At 36.3% G+C, this 14,275-nt stretch overlaps 1 protein-coding gene across 2 annotated transcripts in view; it reads right to left on the bottom strand.

The window, feature by feature from the left end:
* Positions 1-14,275, bottom strand: part of phf24 (PHD finger protein 24) — a 33,463-nt gene that overhangs the window by 2,015 nt on the left and 17,173 nt on the right. The window contains exons 2-7 of one of the 2 annotated variants that reach the window (XM_005810008.2): positions 12,477-12,898; positions 9,310-9,495; positions 4,930-5,008; positions 3,970-4,172; positions 3,390-3,553; positions 521-598 (exon numbers count right to left, since the gene is read on the bottom strand). In XM_005810008.2, the coding sequence (XP_005810065.1) occupies positions 521-598; positions 3,390-3,553; positions 3,970-4,172; positions 4,930-5,008; positions 9,310-9,495; positions 12,477-12,896 (1,130 nt within the window). In that variant the 5' untranslated portion in view covers positions 12,897-12,898. Of the gene's footprint in view, positions 1-520; positions 599-735; positions 1,566-3,389; positions 3,554-3,969; positions 4,173-4,929; positions 5,009-9,309; positions 9,496-12,476; positions 12,899-14,275 lie in introns of those variants that run through there. The other variant, XM_023338870.1, reaches the window with a different exon arrangement.

Below are 14,275 nucleotides of genomic sequence, written 5' to 3'. Positions count from 1 at the left end.
GGGATTATTTTACAAAGCATTAAACTACCATCAATCCAAGTAATATAGTTAAGAAGACCATCAGACGGAGGTCTTATGATAATATGCCGCTTGATGCTTTGAAAATTAGGTTATAAAAAATGAAACACACTTTGTTAATTAGTGCTCTGCCTAATACAACTCCCAATGTGCAATTAGGAATCCCCGGAGTAAGCCACAGCAGTAGCTGTAATTATTGCTGAATCATGTAGAGCATAAAAAAGTCCCAAAACATCTTGTTATTCCAAAGAGCCAGTACCTTCATGCCCTATTGACAAGTCAAAAGTAAGTTTGATGCCATTTATGAGGGGAGTTTAGCTTGAAGTGGGCCGTCACTGTCCTTGCGAACACTTCTGGGCTGCATTGTTTTGCTACAAGTAATGATGCTGCCCAGGAACAACCTACAGTCAAGGTTGCATCAGCCAATTAAGACAGAGTGTAGGAGATGTTTCAGAGCATATTGTTTTCTGTCAAATATTTAGTTTTCACTAAAAATACAAACCTGTTTTCATCGGTCTTGCTCCTTTCGCTTCCAGAGCTGGCTGGACTGCTCTCACAGATGGGTCCAACATGACTTATGCTAAATAATAAAACAGTGAAGAAAAGTATGACTTTAGGAGATGGCGGCCTCATAAAAAAATAATAACTGGCATAAATGTTAAATAAAACATAAATATTTTCAAAACTGGCAATGTTTTCAAAATATTCTAATTTAACTAAGGAATAGAGGATTAGCAGTTATTTGCATTTTTGATTTGCAGTAATGTCATTGTGAGTATGTGAAAGCTGTGCTTTCAGACTTGGAACGAGATCATAACAGGTAATTTTCTTTGGAGGTCATGTTGAAACAGCTGAATGAGGCGGTATTCTCAGCTGATGCTGCGTAGCTCTGATGATGATGATGAAGGAATGAGACCGATTGTCGACGATACACACGGATTTTTTTCTTGTAGTCGTCCTGGATTATACTGTGAAATGCCATCTCTGAGTAAGGCTGGGCAATATTCAATTTTAAGTCATAGTTTAACTAATATCCTGATGTCTCGTTAAGACACTACTTTCTATATTTGTGAATGTAATCAAACAAAAAATATATATATTTAACATGCATTGAGCAAGACTAAGACTGTGTTAGTGTTAGATTAAAATTTTCCTGTTGTCTGTTAAGCACAGCTTTTAAAGAAAAGCTCAGCTGAAGAGAACAAAAGACTTTTTTTCTAATCCTTGTAATTACAGGCCATCTAATTGTTGAGCCATGCCTTGTGTAGCATGACCCAAGGGCATAAAGAGCCTGCACTCCGCTCATCAAACTTCATTGACCCCTAAGTACGCCTCTTTGAATGATTTATGTTCAGAAAGCGTCTCAGTTCAGAGCTAAGAGGAATCTCCCACTCTCTCTCCTCTCTAAATCTAAATCAAGAGTTTGTCTGAGAATACTTGAAGGACTACAGGGAGATGAGGGCTGTTAGAGTGAGAAAAAAGTGACAGGCCATGCAGTGCTGAGTCACACTCACCCACAAGTCATAGGAGAGCAGAATCCCATGAGTCTGTGGGGAATAGGTGAGAGGTATATGGAATGGTACAGCACAGGAGATGTGACAGCACCAGCACAAGAGGTTAAACAGTACACAAAGCACATGCACACACAGATGGATGCTGGTGAAGATGAAAGATATTTGAGATTTTAGTGTTTTGAGATATCTGCAGTGCACTCTAAGAAGGTTATATCAATTACCTGGCATTCATGGAGTAATGCACTGTATATATTGATCAGGGCAATGATTACTTTGGATTTTTAAAGCATAAAATGATAACTGTTATACAGTGCTGTGAAAAGGCATTTACCCACTTAGAGATGTCAGAATCTACTTTTTTTTGTTACACTTAGATCTCTGACAAACAGTGAGAGCCATCATCTACAAATGGAGAAAACAATGAACAGTGGTGAAGTTGTCCAGGATGGACTAGCCTCCTAGTCCAAGTGTTTCAATCTTGCATTGATCACTAACCAGGAGGTCACAAAAGAACCGTGAACAAGATGTAAAATACTGCATTTGCCTTAATTAAGTTCAGCATTCAGAATTGAACAATGTGATAGCAGCAGAGCAAAATTTTCTTCATTGTTGTTTTGTTGTTGCCTCTGACTGTGTTGTGCTGTGAAATTAATTTCAAATTTTATTTCTCCTTTGATCCAGTTTGACCACAAAGCTCCACAGAAGTGGGATGTGCTGTGGGATTGTTGCATGCTTTTGCCCTTCAGAAGATGTACTGATTAGAAATTAGATTACTTTCTATGTCTGTTTCATTGACAAAACACAGCAGGTGCATGCACAAACACATACACACACACACACACAGAAGCACATATTTGTACTGGTTTCACAAGAGAAACGACGAAATTCACTGACAGTTTCATTTCTAACTTGTAAATATTTCTCTGATTCAAACAGTTGTTTAACTGGTTTTATATAATTTGAACTAAATAGAATTAAACTGATTATTTATTTTTTATTTTAACTTAATCAAACTGACTTGATTAAATTCATGACAAATTACTCAAAATTTCTGATCTAAGATGTCTAATGATTTTGACTATATTGCTTATTGACTGTTGCTAGTAAGAGATCTGTTTTTAATTAATGTTGTAAATGTGAAATCTTGCAAAGTCAAATATGAGTGAAAATAATAATATCCACATGGTGATTATTGCTAGTGACCAACTTATTTTTAGGTTTGAGTTTTTTGTTACGCCAATTTTACTAGAAAAAAATATTTTTAAAAACCTGCTTGTCAAAAGTAAATGACAACATCAAGCAATCCAGGCTGTTATAAAGACCCATAAACCAATGAAATAATTTTAAAAATCATAAACTGTGAAAAAAAAAAAACAAGCAAAAAAAAAAAAACCTATCTGTTACCATAGCGAAAAAAAATTGAAGAATGAAATGAAATAATGACATGAAGTGTTAAAGATGAAGTGACACAACTTAGTGCCACACCTTACTGAATCGCACTGCTGGCTAAGCCTTCTGTATGGCAATTTTATTTGAATAGATAAACAAAATAATTCTCAAATCTATAAGCTGCGTTTCATTTAGCATTTTAGGCAGCCCTCTGATTTTTGCTGAGCAGAGAATTTGTGTCTGTGTGCTGTGAGCACTTTAGTGACAACAGACTATGATGATTTATGACACAGGAATGAACCAGATTTAACGACTGCTTCTTTCTCTCCATCTCTGTTCCAGTACTTGAAGCAGTTCACCCCCTTTTTTTTTTTTTTTTTCTCTGGCTTCACCAGCTGCTGTCTGCATGCAGATCAGATCCTAACTCCCCAGACTGCTGCCTTTAGTGGCGAGGTGTTGAGCCCTCACCTCACATTGCAGGATTGAGGATCTTTGAGCTTGTGGAACCAGGACTGCTGGGCCTGGCGGCCTTCTGCTCTGGTGATCACGCCGTCTTTATCCATGACCAGTCCTTGAAAAACCGTCCTTGCCTTGTCTCTCTCCTTAGCGGTCAATAGACGCACCAGTGAGTTCTAAAGAAGAAATAAGAAAAGAAAATAAATTCACAACAGTGCTGGCAAACTGAACCAGGACTCTATGTACTTGCTTCTATTAATAAAAATTATTCAGACCACGCATACCATATATACATATTTTTATGCAGTTTACTGCAAAAGGCATTATTTAGAGTTTTTGCCAAAATCATTTGCAAATCAGCGGTGGCTGATTTACACTTTGGCTCAGCTTACCCCAACTTAGCTACTACACTGATATTCTAAATTTCTTTATTATTATTGGTGTGATATTATACACACAGTTTTACATTGCGGTTTAATAGAAATTGTGCCACTATGGTATAGTAGAGGATATTTATTTTATTTTCTATTCTATTCTATTCCAATTTTTAATGACAACACATATATGTTTTTTCACTATCCAAATACTATACCTCAGTCCTGAACTTCCTTAGAACAGCCAGCGACTCAAAGTAGAGAAAGTCTGACCATTCGATGTGACCCTTCTTCTCAGGATCCAGAGAAGCAAACTGGGCTAAGACCTCCTCCTCTTGCTCATCACTCAGGTCCTTATCAAACTGCTGCTTGGATACAAAGTGGCGGTACTGCAGCAGCTCATCTGACACGAGGCATGACTCTACAACGGCAAGGAGCAATTCATCACATCACAGTAAATTAGTCACCCACTGGTCTTCCAGATATAATTAGTTTAGGATGACTCATGGTCAGCGAAGACGGGACCACCTATACCCGTCATCCTGCCGAGCTTTAGGATAACAAGGAAAAAACTGAGATCTGAGAAAAATTTAAAAAAAGATTAAGGGAAGACATATCCTTTAGATTAACTTGACACAGGCTGACGTTTCCATACTTATTTTTGTTAATTATGATGTTATCGTCATAATTTAATATGGTAGATCAGTCTTGTCAACTTATACACATCACCAAAACCTGACAGATATGACTCCTTGCACAATATGCATGTCCTTTTCCACATTTTGGAAACTTAAATATATCTTACTGGGATTTATTTGATAGAGCAACACATATAAGAAAAATAAATAGAAGTGGAATGAAAAGGACACAAAGTATTGTTTCCAATATAAAATTACAAAGTTCTGCAACAAAACTCAAAATTTTTTAGAACCACTTTTTGTAATGTGCAGATTACAACACTGCCAGATTCTTGGAGTGTTTAAAGCTAATGACAGAGTTATGATAGGCCACTTGACTTCTAATCTGATTAATGTTTTCCGTGACCAAAAGTCTGAATGAGTTCATTGATAGGCTACCAACACTACCAGTGACCAACACAAAACTTGAAATAAAACTTTCTACTGGAAGCAAAAAAAAACAAACAAACAAAAAAACATACAGCATATTTACTGACTCACCTGGGATGATCTTACACTGCTTGAATGTCTCCATTAAACTGTACATCTCTTCCTCTGTTAGAAGAAGATTCACATTGTCCTGCAGGGTACAGGGCAATAAAAATAATTACAAAATGTACAGAAAGTATCATCTTAGATTCTAGAGTCTTAAATTTAACATTCATTAATTAGGTTTCCATAAACTTACACATTGAAGCAAAACTTGCAACATGCTGTGTAATCTAAAAGACGAAAAATCTCCTACATGTTCACATGTAGGAGATTATGTAGATTTCCTTGCAGAAGTATCCGTACCGCTTTTTTAACATAAGTCTCATAACCTCAACGCTTTTATATTAGCAGTGGATGTGGTAGATTTATACATAATTATGCATAAATTGATGATCACAAACAAAATGTGATCTTCAATATTTCAAAGTAAATCTGAAAAGTGTGGTGTCCCTTTGTATTCAACTCCTTTTGCCTGGATCCCCATCCATTAACTTATGTGTATCCAATTGGCTTCAATGGTTATCCAACTTGTAAATATAACCTGCCTGCGTAGTTTCAAATCTGTATAAATAAATCTATTTTGTGAAGGCTGCAGAGGTTGGTCAGTGAACATTAGTTAACACACTGTGTTAATAATAATAAAGGTCTGGAGAAATGAAAAGCATATATGATAGCCATGCTGGTATTAGTAAAAATTTCAGTCTGATAAAGAAAGACAATCGTCACAAAGCTATTTGAGGAAGATTGTTGGGGATAAACAGTAGGTGAGAAAAATGCCTGACTTTCCCACTGCTCACACATTAAGTTGAGCCCAAAAGAGGAAGTCGTGATCTCATTATGTCAACCAGCAGTAACTGAGCAACAGATTGCCTGACAATGCCCTGCATTTTTATATTTTCAGCCGTTACGTAGAGCACAGTAACTGCCAAACACCCTGCTGTTAAACGATAGCCAACATCCATATTTATAATGATGCTTTAAGCTTTCACCAGTCCATCTGAGTGCTGAAAAATTGTGTTTTCAGTAAATATGGGAATATAATTCTCAGGAGGAAACTTACTAAAATCTTCCCTGTTTTATCTCCTTAGCTATTTATTCATACCAGGTAACACAACAACAATGTGTCTGGCTTTGGAGGCCATTCCAAGGTTGATGACATTTTAAAATGAAAAACTGAATCACAGTAATTGCATCTGTTGCGTACAGGCGCAATTATTGTGATTCAACACGGAAGAACAATTCTCATCCAAGCATGTATTTTCAATATTAGAACACCCGAGCAATGTTCCTCATCCTTTGAACACACAAGTTCAACAAGATACACTTTATATTTCTGAAAAAAAATTAACTGCGGTCATATTGTACATTTTATGATGTATTTTCTCTAAAACCTAATTTTAAGGAATTGTAGGCATTTTCAATAGGTCTTCAAAGTGTTTACCAAAATGTTGTGTCCTCAAATGTAAGTCCATGTTTCACGTTTTTCAATATTTTGAGACATTTAACTCAATTTCATCCAAATGTTTTACTTATTTATTTAGAACTACAACATTTTGTCCAAAAATAACTATTTCCAAGCAGTAATAAGTAGATGTAGTTATTTTCAAGGTTTAGCATTACTTATAAATGTTCCTCTGCCAAAAATACTACTTCCAATGAAGTACAGTACTATTGAGCTTTAGCAATGTTTGATAAAGTTCCTCAACCTCAGGAACTAATTTATATATTTTTTACTCAGGTAGCACTTTTAAACATAACAGACCACCACCTACACACTCTTTTCCATCTACATGTTGTAGTATTCAATATTAAAGGTGTTTACAAAAGTTCCTTATTCCCAAGTCAAGATTTAGACCTACTGAACAAAGTATTACCTCCCGATGGAAACTATAATATCCACTAATATTTATTGAAGTACAAATAGATTCCCATCCTTTAAGAACTAGCCCCAAACAATTTTACAGTTTAGAAGGATGTAGAACTAGTTCTCGGTAATACTTTTTAATATGTAGAAATATCATCAAACAAGATCCCTTTTCATTCAAGTAGATGAAACAGAGTGAAGCAATCAATATGCTCAACCATTAGAATGTAATAGAAGAAGAGATATAAACTTTATTACCCCTCTGTGGGGAAATTCAGGTGTTCCTGCAGAAAAGTGACAGGAAGTCGAAGCATATAGATTTGCATAAAAAATGTGGCTACTAAGCAAAAACAAAATCATTGAATATTGACAGAAACATTAAAAAAGCATATGTCATTCTAAAACACCCATGTTTTGCACCACGTTCTTTTGTTCTCATCCTCCAACGATTACTTGCTGCCACATTCATCACAGAAGTTGTTTAGAAACTAAATTTGAATGTATTTTGAGAAGGAAAGAAAGTCAAGAAAATTAATTCTGAGTTAAAACTGCAGCACATATTTCAACTGTGTTTCATTATTGACACATTTGAAGCCAATTATCTTGTTTATCAAGCTTAAAAAAATCAGCATCAGCCACAAAAGTTACCTTCATTAGCACCAAATAAGTTCATCCAACGTTGACAGAGTAAAATCAAGAGTATTATGATTTGAGAATCTCAGATTGATATCTTGTCTTATAATAAAAACATCTGTCAGAAGAGTAGCAGGTCTACCCAGGTGCATTAAATCTCATTACGAATATGGTGATTATTCTCTGATAAGGCGTAAGATCTGTTAGTTGTGTGTTATGTTTAGTCTGTAACCATCTATCATTACAAATCATCAAACACAACAAATGCTGTTGTCAATAAGCAGCATTTTCAGATGCTTTTTTTTTTTCTTTGCAAAAAAAAAAAAGCATCCATCACGTGTTTTACTTAGCAACATCTAATGACTCCAGCAGTCAAAGAGCTCAGTTAAATCAAGTGCTTTTATGAAATTGCTGCATCTGCACTAATCCATTTCACATTGTTTTGTGTAAAAAAGAATAATATGTTCTCTGGCACATAAACGACTCCTGTGGGAATGGAGGATATAAATAATATTGTCTAATCTTTGGCTAACAGATTGTATAAATAGATCTTTGATGCTGCCTGGATAATGTCAGTGATGTGTTCAGTAGTACATACAGTAGGTATTTATAACAAAAATGGCCTCCTTTAAGCTCTGCCTGTCACTGTTTTTTTTTTTTTTAAATCAATATACAAATCAGTAGTTTCCTTTTTTATGAAGAATAAGAAGGTAGTTTTTGTTCAACAAAACTCACATGAACCAGATCGTTCCAAGGAACAGAAATTAAGACTTTAAATCATATCTCAAGGTGTCCTTTCAGGTAAACAACATGTGTTAGACTAACTATAGGTCCATCTGCCAGGTTTATGAGTGGCTTCAAAGGATTTCAATTTTTCCATGCATTTCTCCCATGTTTTTTGGCAGCCAATCATCATAATTTTAAGCATTTCAAATCTAAGAGACAGAATTCAAAATCAAAACGTTTCCCCCCGCTCTCATTCTAAGCACAGCGAGGAAATCAGCCGCAGACAGAAATACTGCCTTTCCAACAGAGTGGAAAACATTTCCTTACAGCAAAGCTTTGGCAAAGGGAATTTGTTTCTCAGGGACGGCAGAAGAAAGAGAAGCCCCTACTTCACTTTGAAGAGTCTTCTAACAAAGGCCGGGCATCTGTTTGTGCTTCACAACAACATTACATCATCTGTTTGCTGAGGAGTTGTGCATTTTTTGAATTTGCTCTGAATTCATGATGAGAATCTGATGTGTTGGAACTCAGCTGAACCAGAAATTGTTCCGCAATAACAACATGTTCCAGGCTTTTATAATGAGTCACGTTGACCTATCACTTTGATGTTATCAAAGGTCGCTAAAGATAGGACTCACAGATTTGGACAGTGAAGATTGTCTCATTATTATCCCACGGCTATCACATGGAAACGCTGCGTATCGGCGAGAACAGTAGGTTTTTCCTTCACCATATATCACAATGTTGTAGGGCAAGTCATTAAACTCCAAATTGCTTATTGTTTCAAATATGCATTTGTAAAGTATTTGTAACTGCTCCTGGGTGACTATTTTAAAATGATATGACGGGTCAATATGAATAATGAGGTCTATGATTTGTTGTTTTGCCTGTAAATCCATAATTATCCTATAGCTTTATTTACATTTTTCCCACATTATACCATCAAAATATTCCAGGGTTTCTATTTCTTATGTGGGATTACATTTATGTGAAAATGCACATGTAGCCACATTTTCTGCATGTCTGAGATTCATACAAAGTTTATATTTGAATACATTTTACAGCTGGACCTTTGAGGATCAATACAAACTTGCCTACTTACTATTACACTGCACGATACAGTGAGTTCATGCTGGATGTCCATTATTACGACTTTGCTGACTCACACAATAGTAGCAGCTCCAGCCAGTCACAGTGTGGGCCGTGTCTCTCATCTCCTGCAAGGCCTCGGCACGAAGATAGCCCAGCTCCCTCAGGCAGCCGTCATGGAACACCCGCGTGCAGATCCTGCAGGGGTAGAGGTCGTCCGCCGTCCACACCTCACAGACATCACACATCTCGTCGCTCGGCGGCTAGTGGAGAAAGCAGAAAGCTTAACTCGGGGAATTTGCTGAATGATTCAGCGGAACAGTCATTTGAGTGAAAACAGTGGCATTAAAAGCTCATTGACTTTACTTTCTATTACGTTAAACAACACCAGAATGCGTTTCAGGTAGCAGGAGCCTTTTATGTCTCTTTGTCTCGCTGCTTCACGAATGATAATTTCTGAATAAGCTGGCAGGCGGGAGTGTTTAGAGCTCTCCCAAATGGCCTCGCTCAAAGGGGAAGTTAAAAGCTGGGTGTCACAAAGAGGGCAGAGATGGAATATATTTTGAATATGGCAGAAACCACTCTTTCTATTAGACAGACTGCCCTGGAGGGAAGTCTGAGTGCCGGTCTCTACACATGAAAAGAGAGATTTTTCATAAAGATGCCCTCACATTTTAATATTTTATCTATGTGCTTCAGTAGATAAATAGATAAAGGAACTATTTAGTGGAAAAGGAAAAAGAAATACATCCATTATGTGTACTCAAAAATTGCCTAGGGAGATCATTACACTTATGGTATGCTGGCCACATCTTCTGAAATATGACAAAAATAAGACAGTTTGGATTTTTTAAAATAATTTAAAAAAAAATTAATGTCCACAAAAAGTATCTTATATATAATAGCAAAACATGCAAAAAATTTAGAACATAGGAGAGAACTGCAAGTCATGCCAATCGAGAATATTCTTTATTCTCAAATTGCATCACATGAGAATTAAATGATTAAAGTGCTCCAGGAAAATCTTGAACTTTTTCACAACTCTTTCTGTTAAAACCACACATTTTACATTTTATTATATATATATATTCTTTTATAAAAGGAATCCATTGATTCGGAACAGATTAAAAATACTTGCAAGAAAAATCAGGAGGAAAGAAACTAGTTAAGGTGACTGAGTATAAATTGTCTGTACTTTTTTGTTACCAAAAGAAAGCTGAAGTTGAAATTTTTATAGACTGAAAAAAGCATTTCATACAGTCAGTCACAATATACTATATCATGAATTAGGAAGTTGTGGTGAGAGAGGACTGGTTCTATAAAAGCTGAGAAACATGTAAAGGTTTGTGAAAATGGGAGCCTATCATTCACATTGTATGGATGTTTCCTGTGGGGTTCATCAGCAGTCAGTGTTGAGTCAGTTGACACTTTATTTGGTCATGTGGGTTTGCACTTGTTTAGTTCCATAGTCAAATAGTGAATTAAACTGTGCAATATCCACAGGTTGTAATATTGATTTGCAATACCGCTTTTTATTTAACTTCTCCACAACCTTATGCTTTGTTGTATTCCTTGGTCTCCATTGTGCTGTTTGTTCATTAATGTTCTCCAACAAACATTCCAGCCTTCAAAGTAAAGAGGGCTAATTTGAAGGTTCGATGAACCAATTAAAGTGTTTATAGTGTGGCCAAATAGAAAAGAAAACTATGTGCAACTTTAGACTATTGCAGGAAAAAAAACGAAGCATCGTCTCATTACAGAACATGCAACAGTTCTGTAACCACAAACATTTATGGTAAGATACAGAAATGTTTTGCTTTCTTTAGGGAAAATCCAACATTGAGTTCTAGTTGCAAAAAAACAGGATATTTTATTCTTCTCAGTTTTCTTTTTTTCCAGTTTTTTGTCACTGTTTGAAACGTATGGGGATGTGTTTGTTTTTCTTTTATGTCAAACCTTGTTCAAACCTTTTCTAATTATATATATCTAAATATGTTATATCACTGGTGAAGCAAGTCAAGAATAACTTTTCCATTTGGTTTTCCATATGGACCCACACCTTTTGTAGCCATAAACACTATGAGAATGATTTATCTTTATTAACCAAATAAAATTCAGTTCACCAGCAAATGAGACGGAAATATTTCTCTAGGTTTTATTGGTGTCACATAGAAGTTTAGCAAACCAAACAACTTCAAATTATCACTATAGTTCTTCACATTTATGTGCTGGTAAAAATGATCAAAATCAAAACACACGTTTATTTAAACTCGCACTACTGGAGACGGATTCCTACTTTTACATTTTGTGCAACTTGTCAGATTCTACCACGTGTTTACTCCATTTAAAATAGAAAAAAGAACTGCAGGTGGTGTTGCCCGTGTGAACTCCCTCTCCTGTTAGTCAGAGTCACCCTGAAAATAGTCACCTCTCAGAGCCAGCCAAAGCAGGCCGCCCACAGCATGCTCAACATGAAGAGCAATCATACACAAAGACAACATATCACAGCTACTGGGACACAAAAACTGGCTATAGGAACAACTTCAAGCTCATATTTTATCACCTCTGTACCCTAGTAAGACTAATTATATATGAAGAGGGAAAAAGACATTGTAGACTTTAGACAAAAAAAGATTTTGTGATATTTTGCCACGTCCAATAATTCCACATTCCTCACTGTGGTTTTGGTCTCATATTTTGTTGAGATGTATTGCATGTACTGTATTCTGATACTGACAAGATAGCAACTGATAAAGTGCCCTGCAAAAGTATTCCTACACCTTATCCCACAAATTCCAATGTATTATATCGGGGTTTTATGGGATTGGGATTTTATGCAACTAACATAAGGCAGTGCATGGTTGTGAAGTGGAACCATGCACTGCCTTATGTGCATGGTTCTAAACTTAGTTCTAAACTTAGTACCTTTCATATTAGGGGAGTAAAACTAACTAATTTTTTGTGTGTTTATAAGAACACTGCAGAACAAAAGCTAAGAAGAACACAGTGACTTTTCAGCTCATCTGCCAGTATTCTGGGAAAAAAGAATACTAAAATACTAGGTTTGGAACAGAGAAAGCTCAGCCCTGAAAGAACTTATGTAAAATAAATGAAAAGCATATATTATAAGAATCTTAGGGCATAAATATTATTCATAAAGATACCAAGAGAGTAATCTACTGTTTGTAAGTCAATAACATTTGGGGAAACCTTTACCAGAGAGAATCAGTAATATAATCAATACCTGCTCTTTGTTTTCCAGGTCCACCTCAACAGGCTGGTCATCATCAGGTTCCCTTTTTGGTCGTACAAATGCAGGAGGCGTGAGTTGATGCCTCTTGTCGAGGTCTTCAGGCTCCACACCTTTCCCGTCCCTTAACCTCGACCACGCTTCCTGGTTAACTTTACATTCATCTCTAACTGGAGCTGAGGACTGTTGGGAGGTTGACGGACCTGCGTTATTGTCTGTTTCCTCTGGTTTCACTTCCTCGGTGTTTTTGTCATTGGGACCGGCTGAAGTTTTGGCATCTTCTTCACCTTCCCCCATTTCCGCATCTGTCTGCTTGACTGCACGATCCTTAATGCCCGCCTGGAAGGCCGAGACGACCGCACTGCATTTCTGCACCTTCTCCACCTGCTGCTTCTTTGACATAAGCACTCCCATGTCTACAAAGAAATGGAAAGAAGCATATTTTTTTTATAAATATATAATTGTATAACTTTTCACATCTTTGATTTTCATTGTGAAATTTGACTTAGTACAAGAATAGGGAGACAAGAATGTAACTTATATCAGTTTTTAGCTCAAATGCAAATAAAGTTTGATAACCCCAAAATTTAAGATGTTTCTCCATTTGTCTATATTGACTAAGAAAGCTTGACCCCTCAAAATCAAATGTCCACTACTGTACCTAAACCATTTGTACAACACATAAATTTAACATGCACTCAATTTTTGAGCCCACATTTTTGAAAATGGCTTTCAAACAGTCTTCTATCACAACCCAAACCTTCTCTTTCATATCCTTCCACTTTAGGAAGGTGGATAAGAAGTAGAGCTAATCCACAACCATTACACCTCCAACTCAGTCATGTAACAAGTTACACAGTTGAGTACACTTTAATATAGTTAACATCTATATTTGTAAAACTTTTAAAACTTTTGTGATAGAATCCTGTCTTAACCAACCATATTTATTTTCAGAACTGCAGTGCACGTTGCCTTTTGCACTCGGGTCAAACCGAAAGCAGCAGAGTTTAAGTTGAACTGCCTTAGTGACTCTGCAACTTGCTGACAAAGGGAGTAATGGCTGTGCTAGCTTCTTATTCAGTTTGATACCCAGTATAAGGAACAGTACAGTCCAAATTCTTCAACTTTTTCACCCAATTATTACAACTAAAAACTGCACACAACATTGGGATTGTAGTTTTTTCAGTGGTGGAATTTATAGCTGCAATAACTTTGGCAAAGTTCAGCTTTGAAAAGAAATGACTTGTATCTGGTGAAATGTATTTCTCTGTCTTGCTACAAACTCTGAACTTTGACAGTAGAAAGTCAAGGGGCTATGAAAACTTTTGCAAGGGACAGAACATCTAAGACATCCAGAATGTGTTTTTCATCCAAAGAAAAAGTGGTAAACAGTAGATATACATACCAAGCAGCGACACTGAACATAGTAAAACAATGTGTTATGAAATTTCATAGCACAAATATGCTGAATGTTATTGCTCGAATGGGATTTGGAGATGCACTCTAGATAATTGGGTTTTCAACTAGTCAGCATATGTTGCATATTTTTATAAGCCTGTGGAAAAGAGAATGCTTTTCTCTGCAGCTCTCTGCTACGGCAGCAGCACGAGAACCAGGAACACAGAAAAAAAGTTTATCTAATGATTAAAAGAAGGCTGCCTCTGTGTTGGGGCAACCCCGGAGCAGCTGATGGTGCAAAGAAGCAACTTTTCAATATAATGGATAAAAGCAGCATGATATTTGCATAGAATACTGATAAACTAATATAAAACGTCTTCAGCTCTACTGTACAC

The sequence above is a fragment of the Xiphophorus maculatus genome, chromosome 8 (assembly GCF_002775205.1).
Source record: "Xiphophorus maculatus strain JP 163 A chromosome 8, X_maculatus-5.0-male, whole genome shotgun sequence".
Lineage (NCBI taxonomy): Eukaryota > Metazoa > Chordata > Actinopteri > Cyprinodontiformes > Poeciliidae > Xiphophorus > Xiphophorus maculatus.
This window is presented reverse-complemented; position numbering and strand designations above follow the sequence as displayed.